Source organism: Bubalus kerabau, chromosome 8, assembly GCF_029407905.1.
Source record: "Bubalus kerabau isolate K-KA32 ecotype Philippines breed swamp buffalo chromosome 8, PCC_UOA_SB_1v2, whole genome shotgun sequence".
NCBI classification, from domain to species: Eukaryota; Metazoa; Chordata; class Mammalia; order Artiodactyla; family Bovidae; genus Bubalus; species Bubalus kerabau.
The window spans coordinates 51,781,114-51,801,100 of NC_073631.1; the positions used below are offsets into that span (position 1 = coordinate 51,781,114).

Sequence of the window (19,987 nt, forward strand, 5' to 3'; positions counted from 1 at the left end):
TTCCAAGCTCTCACTGGTTAACTATACAGATAGAGCACATCGCTACACATACTTGACTCCGAATTCAGCACCATGAAACCGCTTCTCTAAGAGGTCGACACAATAATCTTTAATTGATCTAGGAACTCTGGCACTGAAAGCGTGCATAACACAAAGTAATGATGTCGTCACCAAGGGACGACAAGAATAGAACCCAAATCCCTTGACTCCCCAGCTTGTGTTTTCCACTAATTGTGCTCCTTTCTACTCATTCGAGATCATCAAGTGTGAAGGGCTGGAGAAGGGAGTGGACACATGCGCCAGGGTCGCGAGGTGGAGACGGCCCAGAAGGTCCTCAGGAATCACTCTTTGGCACTTGTCTTTTGTTTCGGCTGAGAACGATGAAAGCTGCAGCAACCACCAACCCTTGGGACCAAGAACTGGAACTAGGTACTGCCCGTGGCGGTAACTTGTCTCTTCATTTTAGGCCTTTCCCCTTTTTCACGGCTCCCTCGCGGCCAGCCCTAACGTTCTCTCCCCATCCTCAGCTCTACTCCGCACTGGAGTCCCCGCTGACCTTTATTAAGAGTCGGCTGCGCTGCATCCGTCCTCCACCTGGACCCGCGTACAGTCCTTAGGACAGGTGTTCTAGGGGGAGGGGGACGTTTCCCTAGAAAATGAATGCTAATCAAGCGTTAGAAATGGGTTTCAACTGTTAGCAACTTGAGAGATGGGAACCGGGGTAGATACCCAAGTCAGCTCTGCGTGGGTCTGTGCAGCTCATCACGACAAAGCAAAATGTAGAGATATATGCACAGAGCTTTTCTCTCTAGCTGGTAGCCTTACACAGCTCAACCGTCCCCTAGGCAACCTCCCGCTGGAGGACGCTTTCCGGAGCGCGCGTGTTTACACTCTTCCTTGACCGGGGGTGCCGGAGAACGTCGCTCGCGGACTCTGGGGGATTCCAAACCGTTACTCCGCCCGCCGGGGTGGGGACAGCCCAACGGCTGAGCCTGCGCAGTTGGGCTAGGTCGGCACCAGGGTCCCGGCCGGGGGCACTACAAGTCCCAGAAGGCAAAGCTCCGCGCGGGGTAGAGGGGTGGGGGGGTGCGGGGCGCGGCGGCCGCCTTACCTCCCGCGAGCTTAGTCCTCCGGCTACTACCGGCTCTCTCCCTCCCCCGTTCCCGTCAGTCTCCGCTCCACATTAAAAGGCTACTTCCTCTGGAAGCACAAGAGAGGAACCTTTAGCAGCCTCTACACTGACTCTCCCCGTGTACTCGCTTTTTCTCTCTCTGCCCGAACTGAGCCTGACTCCCTCACCGGAGTCGGCTAGCGGACGCAAGAGAAGGGAACTTTTGGAGGGAACCAACCTGGTTCCACCTGACCACACTTCCGCCTCCCGAGCTCCGGAAGGTACCGCGCACGCGCTCCCTGCGACTCCGGCGCGGTTGACTTCCGCTCCCACTGTGCCCTGCGAGTCGAATCATGGATCACACTGGTAAGGAGGCGGAGGCAGTGGGGGTCCAGGTTCCATGCCCCCTTGGCCGGCCGGGGACTGGTCGCCCAGCGAACATAGAGGGGTTACATTCGCCTTACAGCACTGGGGTGTGGCGGCGAGGAAGGAATGTCACAGACCCCCTTCCCGTGTCCGGCCAGGGCCTGCTACTTCCTGGCCTATCCTCCGATGTGGTACCTACAGCCTCGGTGCCGGCAACGGCAGCTCCTTCTGAGTCCGGACCCGGCACCGCGGGGGGCGCGGGCTTCGCGGAGAGGAGAGAGCGCCGGCAGTTTTTCCTCTCATTTGGGGTGCTCTGCCCTACGTTATGGGGACTGGCGGGTAGAGAGTCTGGGAAGTCTCATTACGCTGGGAGTCGATGTGCTAGAGTGGGTTAGAGACTTCCTGCTGTTTCAGTCAGCTTTGGGCGGGTGCTGCGGTGGTCACTGCCTGTCGTTGTCTCTCCGGTGTTTCTTGGACTAGAGGTGGGAGAAGGGAGTCGGATACGGTTTTTGGAATGATACCGGGAGCAGCTTTTCTGCTTAAGCCTATAGCATGCCCCGCGCTTCAGCTGTGGTCCTTAACCACCACCAGTCTTGAGCTTAAAATCAAGATATTCTCATCACTTTCTCCAAGTAAGAATGACTCCATTCTTTCTTAAGTTTTTTTGTCTTTTGCTTCTTTGCAGTTTTTGGATGTTGAATGAGTGCATTTGGAGTTAGATACTGCTCCGTTCAGTTGTATCAGCCGTATTACTAGTAAGGTGATAAAAGGCTTTTTTCCAGTATCAAGTATTAGTTAGGATTCCTCAATCATCAACTGTCCACTTAATTTCATACACACACACACACACACACACACACACACACACACACAGACACTTACGTATATACACATATTCTTCTAGGTCTGGAGGGGGAATGGTAAACAAGATGAACTGCGTCCCTGTCCTCATGGAAGTTACGTTCTATTGGGAAAACCACAATGAACAAGTTTTTAGAAATACAGATTATGAGGGTTTTGAAGAAGACATATGGGGCTGTGGAAAGTGGAAGCTTCAGAGATGGTGGTCAGGAAGAGTCTTTTTAGGAAAGTAACATTTGTAAGCTGTGATCTGATGGATGAGAGGAATCCAGCTTGGCATAAATCACGTGGAAAGCGTTTATAGCACGTACTAAGACTCTGAGGGAGGAAAATGAAGAGAAAACCAATCAGCTGCACTTATGTAGAGGGAAAGAGCCCTAAGATAAGATTGGTAAGGTAGGCAGGAGTCGGGTGGTGCAAGACTTTGAAGTCATTGGTAAAGATTTGAGTGTTATTTTCAGTGCAATATGAAACCATGGAACAGAAGTAGAGGAGGAACATAATCTCTTTTTAAAGTGTAATAGGCTGTTGTATGAAGAATGGTGTAAGAGAAGGAGGCAAGATAAATAGAAAATTTAGGAAGTGGTTGCAATAGACAAGAAGGGAAGCGTGGTTTAGTGACGGTGGCTTGGTTTAGTAAAAACAGGAATGGGCAGATTCAGTGAATATTTTGGTGGTAGAACTCAGGCCCTGGTGGATTGGTTTGGAGGCATGTGAGAGAAAGGAAAGGTGCGTAGGGTTCTAGTTTGAGTGGTGTCCTTTATTGGAAGACTTGGGAGAAAAATACTTTTTTTTTTTTTTTTTTAATGGAGTAGAGGTGACAAATGGGAATCTGGCAACAAGACTTTGAACTGCTAAGTATGAGGTGTTTGTTGGGACATAGAAGGGGAGATGTCAAGTGGAAATCATAGGGCAGTTTGTTTGGCATGATTTTAAGGCGTGTGGATGGATGGGATCACTTAAGGAAAGGGAAAGCAGTAGAGAAGAGGGCCTAGCAGCAGGCTCTAGGGAACTCTAGTATTTGGAGGTTTTATAGAATTGAAACCATGAAATCTTGGTGTTAGAGAAGCAAACGTGCCACATTAGTGAAATGTTTCTCATTTGAGCCTGTTACTGGAATTGGGAGTCAAGCACTTTTCACAGTTTATTATGTTAGGAAATTGTAATGTGGGTTGGTGTGTATCTGAGTATTTATTATCCCACTTTCTAAGTTAAAAGTTGCCTAAGAAAGTAAAAGTCATCCTAACATGGAAATATTCACTAATGAACTGACCACTTGAAAAAATAGTTCCTACTCAGATATCCCTGCTGCTTAACATGAGCCTCTTTTCTTTTTTTGTTTTTTAGTTAATTTTCTTATAAGGCAGTGTCCTTACCAGTTTCGTGTCAGAAAATGGTATTAAATGTTGTACACTGATTGTGATTACAAACCTTACAAAATATTCAAGTTTTCATGATATTCATAAATGTGAATTTGGTAATTGAATCACAAATAAAATCATTGGGAAATGAGGACGTGCCAGATAGCCAGTAAATTGAACACATTATGTCAGGATAGGCATCTCAAAAGGAAAATTCTAATATCAAAGGATTAAAAGAGGCCCTGGGGAGATTGATGGAACTCTCGAATGTTATGCAAAAATGACTGGTTTTGGGAATGTGCTGAAATCGTCAGTCATAAAAAGAAGGCTATCCTGTAGTATTGTAATAGAAAATTACTCTAAGAAACTGCTAATTAACACTTGATTGAGTCTTTAGCCATTCTAAAGATTAGCACTTAGTTGTAACTGTAACCTAAATTTTGTAAAAATATTTCTTGGTTCCTTTAATTCAAGGTAAAATTCTGCACAAATCTTTTAAAAACCTATATAATACAGCATTCCGTATTAGGCCTTTTACAGTGGATTTCACTTCATATGAGTGGTTACATCCTTAATTCTCACTTTCTATAATATCCAAGGACTTTTGTTGTTAGGGTTTTAGGATTTTTAGTTGTGATATTCAAAAGTATACTTTGACTCATAATTAAAACCCCCAAGCCCCAAGATAAACCCAGAGTGATGTCACTATTAACAGCTTGAACTTGGAGTCTGAGGCAGGCTGCAAGATGTTAGAGGGCAGCAGGCTCTTGAAAGTCATAATCGTGACCTCAGATGTCTAGGGTAGTGTGAAAAGGACTTGTAGTAATGAAGTGTTGTTTCACCAAGGAAAAACCGTTCAGAGTTCTTTTACTGTCGGAAAGACAACATTGAACTGTCTCTGATAACTTGCTGTTTTTTTAATTCATTGAAAAATCAGGAATACCTCCCAAGCAAAAAAAAAAAATCATTCTGTCATACCTTTTTGCTATTACATTGTTTGTAGGTACTTTAAACAGCTAGAGTCAAAGCAGATGAAATACATTATTATGTTTTTGCTACTTCATTGCTTGTAGATATTTAGCAACTAAATGCAACTAGAGTGAAAGCAGATGAAAGCATTATCTGATTGTTGATACATTGAGAGTTAAATTAAGTATTGATTTAATTGATTGTTAAAGTATTGAGAGTTAAATCAAGATGGATTTATCCTAGTTTAAGACTCTCAACTGTCCATGTATTCCCATTCCCATGAATTTTTTTTTTTTTTGCAGGTTAGCTGTTATGAAAATAATAATAGAAAGCAGACTGAAAGATATTTAAATTAATAATTAAGGACCGATTTTGAATTTTGTTCTGTGTATTATTGAGAAAGAGTGCAAATCGATGTGTAATTCTAGTATTCTTGGAGATGATTACTGCTGGGTAGACTACTACTTCCAAATTTGACTTTAGTGAATTTAATGTGGATAGTTTGGTTATGTCTCTGATTGTGCTGTCTCCTGCAATGGCAGTTACATAGCGTTGTTCGCTAATTGTCATGTTTAAAATGTTACTGTTTTAAATTATTTGCATTTCCCACTTTAGGACATTTCCCTTTCTGTTTTTAGCAGATAAAGGTAAATATTTTCTGGATTGTAATATGTCGTCTGGACTTGAAAAAAGGTGGCTTTTAATCTTAAAATAGAGTCAGTTCTATGAAATAATGCTCGTATTACTCATAGGATATGAGTAAATTTATTTCATAAGCTAATAACAGAGACAGTGTCAGTTGTTTAGGTCTAGTTGAAGTGCAGAAGTCGTGCATCCTCCTCACCCATCATTTACCATTACAGTGCTGACTAGGAATAGCGCAGTCACCTGTGCACCTAGAAACGGTATAGTACATTAGTGTGTGCTTACTACTAAATTGTGTGGTAATTTTTCGTATATTCCTGACTGCTTTTTAGAAAAACGATTTTATACCGAAGAGGATAATCACATCCCTAAAACTAACTTCATTTTCAGGATATTATTTATTTAATTCTACCATTGTCAGTGTTAGTTTTGTGTTTCCAGTTTTATTGATTGTCCGGATGTAGATGCAGATTACTAAATTCATTGAGTGCCTACTTTGCATGCTTGATGGAAATGATGGTTTTCTTTCCTTTTGCTGTTCGTTCTTTACCTTTTATTCCTTCTTTAAAAAAAAATCTTACAGGTGCTAGACAGTTTCTTACCTTAGGCTGATGAAGGATTTTATGTTTCTATAAACCCCCCTGGAATTACACGGAAAATTTTATTGTCCATCCTCTTAGGGAGAGGTTCTATAGCTTTTGTCAACTTTTTAAAGGGCTCCATGTCTTAAAAAGCATTGCTTTAAGAGTTTATCCAAAATAGAGAAAATTGGTACTTGAACTTACATAGCATAGTATTTAAAATCAGATACTGAGCCCTTCATGATACTGGGTATATTGCTTTAATACCTGTGCCAGAATAACCTTCAAAAAGAAAACCTAAAAGAAATTACAACTTTTTTCCCTAACATAGACAATGAGTTACAAGGCACTAATAGTTCTGGATCATTGGGTGGTCTTGATGTTCGAAGACGAATTCCTATAAAGCTCATCTCCAAACAAGGGAACAAAGCCAAAGCTTCACCTCGAACTCCAAGGACTATAAACAGGATGCCTGCAAAGGCTCCAGCTGGTGATGAAGGTAATGTGTTTAACAGGTCCAAAAGTCTTTCTTTTATATCTGATTCCACCAAATAAGCCATGTGATTTTATTTGCTTTTAGCCACCTCTTTTTTTATCTTAAATATTCTCTTCTTCAGTCTTTTGACTTCTCATTTTGGCTTATTTTACTTTCTATCCCTTTATAAATATTTTTGATTTATTTTCTTTTGTTGTTGAAAGTAATACTATCTATTGTTTAGAAAGATCTAAACAGTATCACAGAAAACATAATACTAAAGTAAAATTGTCCTCCCATTTTTATTCCCCCCTCAAATAATCCCTGGTATGACATTTTCATAGTTGCTTTATCACTGCCCCCCCCCCCCCCCTTTTGTAAGATGCATGTGAGATTCTGCCTTCTCAGTAGATTCAGATGTATCTTATTTAAGAAAATGGGTTTAGGTATTTCACTTAAGGATATACCATAATTTATTTTAACAATTTTTTTAAAACATTTTGCTGTTAGAGACAATTTTGCAGTAAATGTCCTTACTTATTTAGTATGTATATTTTGTAGAATACACACCTTAGTATGTATATTTTGAAATTTAAATTTTGCATGAATTTGGGCATTTTAGAACTTGGTGGATTTAGAATTTATGCATTTTAGAATTTAATAGATTGTTGTCAAATGGTTCTTAAAAAATAGTACATCACTTGATACTCCCACACCAATATTGGTACTATTATCCTTTACAGATTTTTGTACTGATACACATTTCTTTAATTTATGAGTGGTGCTGTATGTTTTCATAGTATTGGTCATTTCTTTTTTCTAGGCTCTATCTGTTCATATCCTTTTCCCATTTTTTTCCTGTTGTCTTTCTCTTGATTTTTATGAGTTCTTTGTAGATTAACAAAATTGGCTTTTGTTATATGTTGTATATATTCCCAATTTGTCTTTTGAATTTTATGTATAAAATTTTTATTGTAGAGAAGCTTGACAATTCTTTGTCTTTTCTACTGAACTTCTGGGTTTTATGTTATCCTTAGAAAGGCCTTTCACCATTTCTTGAGTATAAAACAGTTTTTATGGTCTATGGGCCAAATCCAGTGCTGTTTTTTATCAATAAAGTTGTATTGGAATACATGCATGCCCATTCTTTTACGTATTGTCTGGCTGTTTTCGGGCTTCCCAGGTGGGTCAGTAGTAAAGAATCCACCTGCCAATGCAGGAGTCTCGGGTTCGATCTCTAGGTTGGGAAGATCCCCTGGAGTAGGATATGGCAACCTGTTCCAGTGTGCTTGCTTGGAAAATCCCATGGACAGAGGAGCCTGGTGGGCTGTATATAGTCCCTGGGGTCACAAGGAGTTGGACATGACTGAGCTTAGGGCACACAACACATGGCTGCTTTCACACTATATCGACATAGTTGAGTAATTGCAGGTGTGGCAGTATTTACTTAATTGGTCTTTAGGCAGATAAAGTTTGCTGATCGTGGCTTTGGAACTTGTATGGATGCATATTTGGTTGTTAAAACAAAAATGGGGTGTGACTTGAAGTGGGAGGGGATGAAGAGATATCTGAGAGGAAAGGGCTAGGAAGGGGATTTTAGCTTTTTTGCATTGTTTTACTGTTACACAATAATTTATTTATACATTACTGTATAGTTTTAAAAAATTATTTTAAAACTGCTGCTGCTGCTGTGTTGCTTCAGTCGTGTCTGACTCTGTGCGACCCCATAGACGTCAGCCCACCAGGCTCCCCCGTCCCTGGGATTCTCCAGGCAGACACACTGGAGTGGGTTGCCATTTCCTTCTCCAATGCATGAAAGTGAAGTCGCTCAGTCGTGTCTGACTCTTAGTGACCCCATGGACTGCAGCCCACCAGGCCCCTCCGTCCATGGGATTTTCCAGGCAAGAGTACTGGCGTGGGGTGCCATTGCCTTCTCCATTTTAAAACTAGAAAGGCCAAAGACAGAGTACCCTAGGTTACTGATGGAGCAGCAGCTGCTACTTTGTTATCTATACAGATATATGTATAGTTTAATGATGGGAGTATAGGTTGAACCACTCTGGATAATGATAATGTGCTGGTGATTTTCTTAGCTTTTGTTCTGCTCAATAATTTTCTGAGTTTTAGATAAGTAGAAAAATTAACTTTCCTTATTTTGAGTTTTTGATGACATCAGCTTTTATAAGATATAAATGGGCCATCTAAGAGCTTAGGGTCACTCAGATGTAACTTAGAAGAACTCTACATTGGTGTTGCAGGTAATTAGATAGCAGTACACTGGTGTATCAGTATCAGCCTCAAGAAATTATTGCATCTGTGCCTGTGTGTCTGTCTGCAGATGTTAACCAGTTCTAGGGCCAAAAGTCGTGAGAAGCCTGGCATATTGGAGGGATAGATTTGTCTTCTCAGCTTTACTTTAGGTAATTGAATTCTACTTAGAATCCCCATCAGACTGTTCACTGATTTTCTTTTCTTTTGTATAAGATGAGAAGATTGCCATCAACTTTTTAATCAGGTCAGAGAAATTGAGCATATTTGATCTTCATCTTGAAGTTTATTGATATTGGTACATACAGTGTAGGGGAGGAGACTTGTAGATAGGATATAAATTTTGCTATTTGGGTGAATAACCAGGGAAAGGTTTTAATTGAAATGATGAAGTATGAGTATGTTGAGGTTTCTAAAATCAGGTTCAATTTAAAGTTGAAGAAGAGGTTACCTAATTTTCTAAGAGATAAGAAAGCCTGCAGAATTCTATGTTAATCCTTTGGCACTAATACCAGTTACAATGTAATATCACTTTTATAGATTATCAGAATAAATGACAGTCAGTATCTTTTGTGTAATAATCATGATGATAATTATTAGTAGTTTATACCAGAAGTAGTCTGGTGGGTTAATATGAGCTCTTGAACAGGAGTGAAGAGATCAGAGATCCCTTCCTAGCTCCGCTTCTGTGTGTTGTTATGGTCTCTAGTACTGCAATATTCTCAGGCATGAGAATTGGACTGCATGGGTCCCAGGATCATTGCTAGCAGCTGTTTAGTAAGACTTGATTATGCTGTTCTTAGAGGAGCTTTGAAAGGTGTCAGTGAACAGGTCTATTTTGTCCATGTAAAATACAGGTCTATGTACCTGTATTTCCAAAATGAAATTTGAGATGTAAAAAGTTAATAGGTAACATTTTGTTTTCTCAGAAGGATTTGATTATAATGAAGAAGAACGGTATGACTGTAAAGGGGGTGAACTGTTTGGAAATCAACGAAGATTTCCTGGACACCTTTTTTGGGACTTTCAGGTATAAGTAAAAATAAAAAAATTTATTAGAACAATAAAATATTTTAAATACTTTATTAGGACAATTTAGATTGCATAAAGAATAGTGTGAACTTTGATTATAATTATATCTTTCATTATCCATAAATCATTTGTTAATGCCCTATTTCACTGTTTCCAAAAATAATCTGAAGTAATTTTCAGTGATGTCAAGTAAAATCAATAAGTAATAACACTGTCAAAGGGGGAAAAACCCAAAACTGATGGTTGCCCAAATAATGTGGCATATGTGGGAATTATATCAAGAGATCTTCATTTCTAATTGTTTTAGTAACTTTAATACTAACCAATTTATTGTGTAATTTATAGACATAATTTTTAGAAATGCTTAAGGAAATTTTAATTATTTCAACAGATAAACATCTTAGGTGAAAAGGATGATACTCCAGTTCATTTCTGTGACAAATGTGGATTACCTATTAAAATTTATGGGCGAATGGTAAGTATAACTAAGTTAAATTCTGTTTTTATAAATTTATATATTTGTGTAGAGATGAGGACTCTGAAATTTAAGTAGATAGATTTATTATTGTTTAACAATAAAGTTTATAACAAATAAGTATAAAATAGCTAAGGAAAGTTTGGGGATAATATGCATTTAATAAAATTATCTTGACAGATTCTTGGATTGCTTGTAAAGTATTAATTAAGGAAACTAATTTCTTTGGATGGTTTGATCCTTAAGGAAAAAAAAATTTTTTCTTTAACAGAATAAAATCAGTATTTCTAAATGCTAAAGTTTTTAATATAGAACTGAATTAAATATTATTTATGATTTCTGAGTATTGAATTCTAAGCACTTAAAATACAGCCCCAACTGTAATTTTATAGTAATTTTGATATATAAAAAGATAGTTTTACATTTTTGTTGGAAAAAAATTGAATTTACTGTTAAATCTGTGGTGGTAGAAGCTGTGGATTCTGCACTGTTGCTTTGCTGTGTGGCATAACTAAATAACAGTAATGAATTATGAGTTTTAAAATAGTGTAACATTATTTTACTGTGTCCTTCTGATTTATTTTTAAATATTAACTTAAGACTACCAGGGAAGAAGCCTGCTTATATTAAATGTAGAAGATACTTGTTCTTTCACTGCCATGAAATACTTTCTGGAGATAACAGGATTAGGTGAAACATGGTACAGTATTCTTCAGGAGCTTTTAACCTGTAGGGACCATGAATGTGCATGTATATGTTTTTTTGGGGAAAGGGCCAAAGTTTTCATTGCATTCTCACAAAGCGCTTTGTGACTGAAAAAGGTTAACTGTTGCTTTTATGTAATTAGTACTTAATAAATGTTCATTTTAACCAACAGTTCTCAAGTGCCTTCTATGTCTAGGTCACTGCACTCACTGTTGCTTTTTATCGAAGTATTTTAATTTGCTCTAGAATATTAACTGTAACGTGTCTCTGTTCGCAGATTCCATGCAAGCATGTGTTTTGCTATGACTGTGCTATTTTACATGAAAAAAAGGGAGATAAGATGTGTCCGGGGTAAGATCATCATTAAATTTTTAAATAATAAGGATTGTGATATAATGATTTATGATCTAGGTTAAAGGTGAGGGTATGATATAGACCAGTGGCAAGATGTCAAGTGTGTAGACCTGGCTAATGTTTCTCTGTGAGCCTAGAGTTGACTATAACCTTCTCCTTAGGATAGGGCTAATTAGCTATTATCAGTTAATTCACATTGGCCAAAATAACAATAATAAATACATCACAAAGTTAACATTGTAAACCTAAAATATTTTCTTATTTTAATGGGATGCTAGAGAGGTAGTATCACGTAGTGATTTAGAGCAAAGACTCTGGAATTAGAATTACTGGATTCAAATCTCTATTTTGTGATTTATTAACTATGTCACATAGATGATTTCTTTATCTGTAAAATGGAGCTAATAATAGTATTTACCTCCCTGGGTTATTATTAGAAGTAAATGAGTAGCAGATAGCAAGTACTATGTAAGTATAAACTTTTATTTATTGACTTCAAATCTGATTATGTCTTGAATACATCTTAGAACACCTTCATGTTCTAAGACAGGCTCAGACACGTTAAGACCATCGGGAGGTGTTGATCGATAGTGATCTGTTTGAGAATGGTCTTAAAGGATCCAGAATAAACTATGAATTTTTATATCAATTCAGAACCCCTGATAGAAGATTTAAGAAAAACTTTGAGAGAAACTTCTTTGGAACAACTGTAGGCTTTCTAGGTCACTTATAACCTAAGTTAGAACCTATCCCAAGGGTTGTAGTATTAGTTGATAACAAAATTGTGGACAGTTGTAAGGGATAATTTTCTTTTATGGTGTAGGAAGATTGGCATCTGTGGGAGAGAATGAATGATTCATTAACAAACCAGTAAGAACTAATTCTCTTAGCATATTTTATTAGCCCTTTAAAGTCACATATTATTAATTTTATAGTGTGAGTTTAAAGAATATTTTCTCAATATAATTATAATTCAAAAGAATTTAGGAAATTGAAAGTGCATATTCACTATTTGCCTCATTTTCTGTAGTGCCTAATTTTCCAATACAGTGTACATCCACTTAAATTCTATAGTAAATTTGATTGCCTCATTGAGATAAGGGATTTTGGATGTTGTAAAACACCATGTAGAGGACATCAGAAGGTTTTCTCTTTTATGTAAGTGTTTTGATGTTAATATTTAAAAGGGAATTTAGTTTTCAAGTTTTTCAGTGTAACTTCAGTAGGCATATCACTGGTTGGCTGTTAGGGATATTAAAACATAAGCTTATCTGGATTAACAGACCTGGGTCAGAAAGTGAAGAAATGACAACCCAAATTAATGTAAATATTATATACTAATGCTTAAGCATCACCCAAAGAAATGCCCCCCACCTCCCAATCCTGTTACTGTGGAGCTATTTCAGAGTTTACAGCAAATTAGAAGCAAAAAATGAGAAGTGTGCCAAATGGCCACTAAAGGGAGGCCTCCTAAGTATGAAGTAGTAGTACCAGCCTACAGTGAGGAAGGAACACCAGCCACCACTCAAAATCAAGAATATGGAGCCATTTGATACAGGTCATATGACCTGGCCCGCATATTCAATGATGATAGCTTATACATGTTTAGTGCTTAACTAATCATTAAGTCCTGTCATTTTCACTGTTTCATTGATGTTTCAAACGTTCTTTTAACTAGTTCAGTTCAGTCGCTCAGTTGTGTCCGACTCTTTGCAACCCCATGAATCGCAGCACCCCCGGCCTCCCTGTCCATCACCAACTCCCGGAGTTCACCCAGACTCAGGTCCATCAAGTCAGTGATGCCATCTAGCCATCTCATCCTCTGTCATCCTCTTCTCCTGCCCCCAGTCCCTCCCAGCATCAGAGTCTTTTCCAATGAGTCAACTCTTCGCATGAGGTGGCCAAAGTACTGGAGTTTCAGCTTTAGCATCATTCCTTCCAAAGAAATCCCAGTGCTGATCTCCTTCAGAATGGACTGGTTGGATCTCCTTGCAGTCCAAGGGACTCTCAAGAGTCTTCTCCAATACCACAGTTCAAAAGCATCAACTCTTCAGCACTCAGCCTTCTTCACAGTCCAACTTTCACATCCATACATGACCACAGGAAAAACCATAGCCTTGACTAGACGGACCTTTGTTGGCAAAGTAATGTCTCTGCTTTTGAATATGCTATCTAGGTTGGTCATAACTTTCCTTCCAAGGAGTAAGCGTCTTTTAACTAGGGTGAAGTCTATATAAAAGCATTATGAGTTAAGGTTAGATGTTATAACCCATTTTACAGATAAAGAAATAAAGTTTAAATGACTTCTCCAAGATCTCAGAGCCAATACTAGATCCCAGTTCCAATTCCTAGTTCAGTCTTCTTTCTCTTGTTTCAAGAAGCCTTCTAAAGGCAAAAGTGGATTAAAAAATAGTGAATGAAGAAGAATAGTTACAATTTGACCCTGACTTATTAAGAAAATAATTGAGTTAAATTTAGTGTTTATAATTTAGAAAAGTAGGAGTGTGTAATACTTTGTATTAGTAAAATTGACAATTCAGGAAGACCCCCCTCCTTGAAAGGACTCTTGGCATTCATGGTTTGAATTTAAAATATTGTTTAATATTAAGAACCTTGATGGTTAGGATGATCCTGTTTATTTTTGTAGTTCTTGCAACACCTTTCACTTAGTATCTTCTACTTAGTATTATTTGCTCAGAAAATTGCTTACTGGTCAATAAATACTCTACAAGTTTGCATTTTGTGATTCTGACAAGATCCTTTGGTTTGCCCTTCCTGGAGTTTTGGGGGTTTTTGCACACAGATTCAAAACATAGAATTGTTTGTGAAATCAGATAAATTCTAAATCTTGGTAAGAAAAGGGTTTTGCTTCAAACACTCTGTTTGATAAACACTTTAAATTTTTTTCTTATGAGTTTTGATGTTGACAGAAATGCTGATGCTTAATAGCAAACAGACCACAAAGTGGAAAAGATTAAAGGTTCACTTACATTAACTATAACTTTTAATTGTGAACTTTTTGCAGTGTTTTCCATAATAAAATTTAAAACTAGTCATATCTTTGAAATTTAGTGCATTGTTTTTATAGTCTGTTTTTAGTAAATCAAACTTTTTTCCCCTTCTAATTTAGCTGTAGTGATCCTGTGCAGCGAATTGAGCAGTGTACACGAGGTTCTCTCTTCATGTGTAGCATTGTTCAAGGGTGCAAGAGAACATACTTGTCTCAGAGAGACTTACAGGCTCATATCAACCACCGCCATATGAGAGCTGGAAAACCTGTTACCCGGGCTTCACTTGAAAATGTTCATCCTCCTCCTATTGCCCCACCACCAGCTGAAATCCCCGATCGTTTTATCATGCCGCCAGACAAGCACCATATGAGCCATATTCCGCCAAAGCAGCACATCATGATGCCACCACCTCCTTTGCAACATGTGCCCCACGAGCACTATAATCAGCCACATGAGGATATTCGTGCTCCTCCAGCTGAATTGTCCATGGCTCCACCTCCACCTCGCTCAGTCAGTCAGGAAACCTTTCGTATTTCAACAAGAAAACACAGCAATTTAATAACTGTCCCTATTCAGGATGACTCAAATCCAGGTGCTAGAGAACCACCACCACCTGCCCCCGCACCTGCTCACCATCATCCTGAATATCAGGGTCAACCAGTGGTCTCGCACCCTCATCATATTATGCCTCCACAGCAACATTATGCACCACCCCCACCTCCTCCACCACCAATAAGCCATCCAATGCCACATCCTCCCCAGGCCGCAGGCACTCCTCACTTGGTGTATAGCCAAGCTCCACCTCCACCAATGACCTCTGCTCCACCACCAATTACCCCTCCCCCTGGACATATTATTGCCCAGATGCCACCTTATATGAATCATCCTCCTCCAGGACCTCCCCCACCTCAACATGGTGGTCCACCTGTAACTGCACCCCCTCCTCACCATTACAACCCCAACTCTTTACCCCAGTTCACTGAAGATCAAGGAACTCTGAGCCCTCCATTTACACAACCAGGGGGAATGAGTCCTGGTATATGGCCTGCACCAAGAGGGCCACCTCCTCCTCCACGAATGCAGGGTCCGCCTTCTCAAACCCCACTACCTGGACCACATCATCCAGATCAGACGAGATATAGACCGTATTACCAATGATAATAGTATTCTGAACTGATGTTATGATGAGGAAACAAAACTTATACGTATAGTCAATCTTTTCTTTAAGCTTTGACTGTTCGGGGAAGGAAAAGCGCCTCTTACTGAGGTGGCTGTACAACACTTAGGGTCTTGTCTTAAAATGGTTTTAAATCTTGACCTTAGGATTGATTTCAAGTACTATACTGTAGTGCAGTTAAGTGGCTCAGTTGAGCACAGCTATATTTTAAGAACTTTGTTCCCCTAGTGTGGTAAATTGACCCAGAGGTAACCATTTGTAAGAAGAAAAAAAATTGAAAACATTTTTCCATTGTTCCACTTTCAAAAGTACGTCCTTTGTTAAACCCAATGTTTAAGTTTTTCTTGTGATACATTTGTTAACCTGTGTAAAAGGATTAAACTTCAATATGGTTGTAAAAATGCTATTTTTATGTGAACTTAAGTGCAGCCACATACTGTTTTTTAAACCATATGTTTTACCACTAATTTCCCAAAGTTACAATAAAATCCTAAAAGTAAAAATCTAATAGAAATTTACTGTAAGGCAGACTGTTAAATGGTAGAAAATTATTTCACATTTTAGGCACTGAAATTTTGAGGTATATTAGGTATATAATGCACTTCACTTGGATGCCTTTTCATTTATAGGCAGCCTCAGGAGCACCAAAATACATTGAAATTCCAGTACTAAGAATATTTATGTCTGTAATGTTAAGAGGCATTGCTTGTATTTTTGGAAAGATAGGGCCAAAGTAATCAACTCTGTAGGCTCCAAGCTGTTGGGGATGCTGTTACTCATTAATGCTTTTTACCGAATGGTTGGAGTCATACGATGCATCACACTTATTAACCTTAAGTAACATTTTATAGAACTGTATAAGTGGTATTCTTTAGATGAAGTGTGTTCCTCTCTGCTCATTGTCTGAAACTAAATATTTAGGGCTGAATAGGCTTTATGTAATTCCTCATTTCATGGTAGAATTTGATCCTGTGCTTAAGTGGATTCTTGTTTATTGGGTTTTAAAGTATAATTTGAATGCCATGGAGGAATTTGAATACTGTATTAATGAAGGATGTTCTTGTAATCACATACTTGGGTTGCTCAGGTTTCATTACTGTATGATAAGGTGTTTTTCTCTAACTTAACTATTACTGACTTCCTGTTTCTTTTATTGGTTAAGCAGTCTAAAACTTGGAACATTTTTTTAGAATAGAGTCAACAGTGAAGACTACCAGATGATTTTGTATTGAAGAGAAAAGTAATGTCTAAATTGTGAATTTCAATGCATTATAAGGTGCCTTCGGAGTCAGCTTTTGCATTATAGGGGCTTGTTACAGTCCAGCTAAGATGACCACTTACAGTTTATACAGAATTCATATGTATAAATCAACATTCTTGGGATATTACTATATATCCTTTGAATACACCCCTGTGAAGTACTTCCTCCCCCCCCAAAAATGGTGCATAACATAAACATGAAATGTGTAGTATACAGATACCATTTATTATTAAATAGTTTATAGTGTATAAATTTAGAACATTTCTTTTTGACAAGAGGTGAACTGATGGCTAATTTACCATTTAATTCTGTCAGGAACAGGCAAAGCAGTTTCTCACTTTGGATAATCTGATACAAAGTCATCTATAAATTTAGAGCTGAAATAATATAAATGGCCCTTTCAACCATGACCAGCTGAAAATAATACACTTTTTTTTTACGTGAAAGTACGTGATTTTTCACACCTAGCAATTTGAGAGTTCAGTGTTAATGTGGTGTTTCTAATGAGAAATTGTTATTAGAAGCATAGGAGTGAAATAGTGTGAAATGGTGGTGAGTGTGTCTATCATATTACTGTAGGTACTTGGACTGGTGCAAACTTGATTACCTTTAATGGCCCTTTTTAGGAGCTGTTAAAATATTATTGAAAATTCAGTACCAATAGTTTGGTTTCATGTAATAGGAAATAACAAAACTCACTTTAAAGCTTCTCAGCTATTTATGAAGAGCTCACCTGACTTAATTGAAATTCACTAGAATGTATTGAACAAAAAAATGTTATCACGGTAAAATTCCACATGTTAAGTCTCGTAGGCTTTAAAATATTTGGTTAGGTTTAAGAAATATGTGTTATGCAGGGAGGCAGTTCAGATGAATGTGTTGTAGCAAACAGTTTTTTTTTTTTTTAATGGTGTTAGACTTGAATTCATCTAGTTATTGTTTGAATGAGGGTGGGTGGGTAGAAGGATAACAAAATTACTGTTAGTGTTTCTTTCCTTAAGGAAAAAGATGTGAATCCCAGCCTTATTTCAGGGAAGCCTTTGAAGCTATGATGGACGTAAGTCTAAATTAAATGTATGTATGTTTCATTATATTGCTCTTAAAAGACTACTGAGGTGGCAGTTTAATTCTTAAAAACAATAAAATGAAAGCATAAATACTATTTTGCCTAGGTGAGTTTTTACCTAATGATGACACGTTTGGGAGACTGCAGAATTTTCCACGTCGATACAACTTTTACAGCAAAATTTCACATTTTGGGAGATTAAAACCAGCAAGGTGAACGTTAATATTTCTAAAGTGGCATGCTTGTTCAGAGTATAATATATAGTATTGGAGAAAATTATCAGTTGCAAAGATTGTAAGAAACTACTTAATATTCATTTTGCCCTATAAAAAACCACTTGCTCAAGTTATTGTATAAGAGACTAACACTAAAACGCAAATGGAAAAGAGAATTTGACCGTATTTTTAAACTTGAAATAGGTCATTTTATGATATGAAGTATACAGAGCTGCTTTTGGCTTTGTTCTGATGTACTCGAAGGGTATCTTTCATACGTCTTTTTGGAAAAACCATGTAAACTTATTTTTGAAAAAGCGTTAATGGAAAAAAAAAAGTATGTGGAAAAATCTCAAGTACCTGAAACCAAAATACACTTTTCTGATTATTAGATCAACCATCAAATTGGTATATTGATGTTAATTGAGGCTTGACATAATCATACTATATTCTAACTGAAGTGGATTTATTTTTCTTTACTGGTTTGTAATTGTAATCTGTTCAGTTGTGGCCTAGACCAAGCAGACTTTACGTACTACAATATATGCACAATCTAATAAAGCAATATTGGATATACTAGACTTAAAAGGGAAAGAGAGGTAAGCCAGTTAAAATACTTGGTAATAATACTAATAAAAATATTTGAATTTTCAAACATTTTTTGTTTTGATTCATGCCCCTTCAGTTTTCTATCTTTGAGGGGAAAACCGTTAAGGCAGAATTGTTAAAGCAACATTTTAATATTAAACTTTTAATTTCCTCATCTCCCATTTGAAATTTTAGGTGTTACAGAATCACAGGATTTAAATGAACAGTGGTGGGTCATGAGTTTTTATCACTTGAGCAGGACCGCGTCTTTCTAAAAATCTAGCGTATGTCTTCAGAATATCCTTTTTCTATTCTAAGTTAGTTGTAAGCACCAACTTTAATCCTGTATTTAAGTCTGTTTCTTATTAATCTAGTCTTTTTTGGTGGCTCAGTCAGTAAAGAGTCTACCTACTATGTGGGAGACCCAGGTTCAATCCCTGGGTTGGGAAGATTCCCTGGAGAAGGAAATGGCAACCCACTCCAGTATTCTTGCCTGGAGAATCCCATGGACAGAGGAACCTGGTAGGCTACAGTCCGTGGGGTCATAAAGAGTTGGACACGACTGAGTGACTTAACACTTTCACTTTTTCCTGTTAATCTACCTTTGAAATTGTTCTCTGTCTTCACATTGAAAAATCTTATTCCCTTTTACTTTTCTTCCTATGTGTTGCTTTCAAAACCTTTTAATTTTTTGTTTTTTTTTAAATTTGTATTCATTTCAGTTATACAAGTAGTAAGTTTTGGGGAGAAATATGTCATATTACAAATAAAGATCCCCTTGACCACCACCATAATTTTCCCTTCCAGAGATAACCACTATTATAACTTCGGTGTACAAATCATGTTAGTTGCAGAGCTAACAACTAAATAATAGGCTTCATGCTCTGGTTAAGCACCTTAATAATCCATGGTAAGTGTAGTATTTCGTGGCCTGTACTCAGATACGTACTGAACATCCATCATGTGAGATATATTCATTTATATGCTAGATGCCACTTCAAATTTTAAAAATTTTATATTGGAGTATTGTTGATTAATAGTGTTACATTAGTTTTGCGTATACAGCAAAGTGATTCAGTTACATATATACATGTATCCATTTTCAAATTCTTTTCCTGTTTAGGTTATTACAGAATGTTGAGCAGAGCTCCTGTGCTATACAGTAGGTCCTCGTTGGTTATCTTAAGTATAGCAGTGTGTACGTGTTGATCTAAGCTCCCAGTCTGTACGTACCCCTACCCTTCCTGGGCTTCTCTGGTGGCTCAGCTGGTAAAGAATCCACCTGCAATGCGGGAGACCCAGGTTCTATCCCTGGGTTGGGAAGATCCCCCCGAGGAGGGAATGGCTACCCATTCACAGTATTCTGGCCTGGAGAATTCCATGGACTGTGTAGTCCATGGGGTAGCAAAGACTCAGACAAGACTGAGCAGCTTTCACTGCCCTTCCTCACTGGTAACTAAGTTTGT

At 38.0% G+C, this 19,987-nt stretch overlaps 1 protein-coding gene and 1 long non-coding RNA gene across 7 annotated transcripts; one reads left to right on the forward strand and one right to left on the reverse strand.

The window, feature by feature from the left end:
• The first annotated feature begins 306 nt into the window (after positions 1–306).
• On the forward strand, positions 307–17,814 carry CBLL1 (Cbl proto-oncogene like 1). Of its 5 annotated transcripts, none has more exons than XM_055590264.1 (6): positions 307–429; positions 6,226–6,393; positions 9,567–9,667; positions 10,061–10,144; positions 11,127–11,200; positions 14,334–17,814. In XM_055590264.1, exons 1-6 carry the CDS (start codon positions 381–383, stop codon positions 15,370–15,372), a joined length of 1,515 nt encoding a protein of 504 aa, XP_055446239.1. In that variant the 5' UTR covers positions 307–380; the 3' UTR covers positions 15,373–17,814. The 5 variants fall into 5 exon arrangements, with proteins under 5 accessions (XP_055446239.1, XP_055446240.1, XP_055446241.1 ...); XM_055590265.1 differs by lacking the exon at positions 307–429 and adding an exon at positions 1,321–1,477; XM_055590266.1 differs by lacking the exon at positions 307–429 and adding an exon at positions 1,321–1,477 and having other exon boundaries at positions 9,570–9,667.
• LOC129659144 (uncharacterized) lies at positions 470–1,249 on the reverse strand. 2 transcript variants are annotated; one of them, XR_008717810.1, is made up of 2 exons: positions 1,112–1,249; positions 470–649 (listed from the first exon to the last, which is right to left on the reverse strand). It is a non-coding gene; the product is annotated as an uncharacterized LOC129659144 (long non-coding RNA). The 2 variants fall into 2 exon arrangements; XR_008717811.1 differs by having other exon boundaries at positions 470–663.
• Positions 17,815–19,987: the final 2,173 nt, after the last annotated feature.

Excerpts from the sequence above, each read along its gene's own strand:
- CBLL1 (XM_055590261.1), top strand. The coding sequence starts at position 1,992 with ATGATACCGGGAGCAGCTTTTCTGCTTAAGCCTATAGCATGCCCCGCG. Across the intron at positions 6,394-9,566 it reads GGCTCCAGCTGGTGATGAAG|AAGGATTTGATTATAATGAA; the intron begins GTAATGTGTTTA and ends TTGTTTTCTCAG. Across the intron at positions 10,145-11,126 it reads TTAAAATTTATGGGCGAATG|ATTCCATGCAAGCATGTGTT; the intron begins GTAAGTATAACT and ends CTCTGTTCGCAG.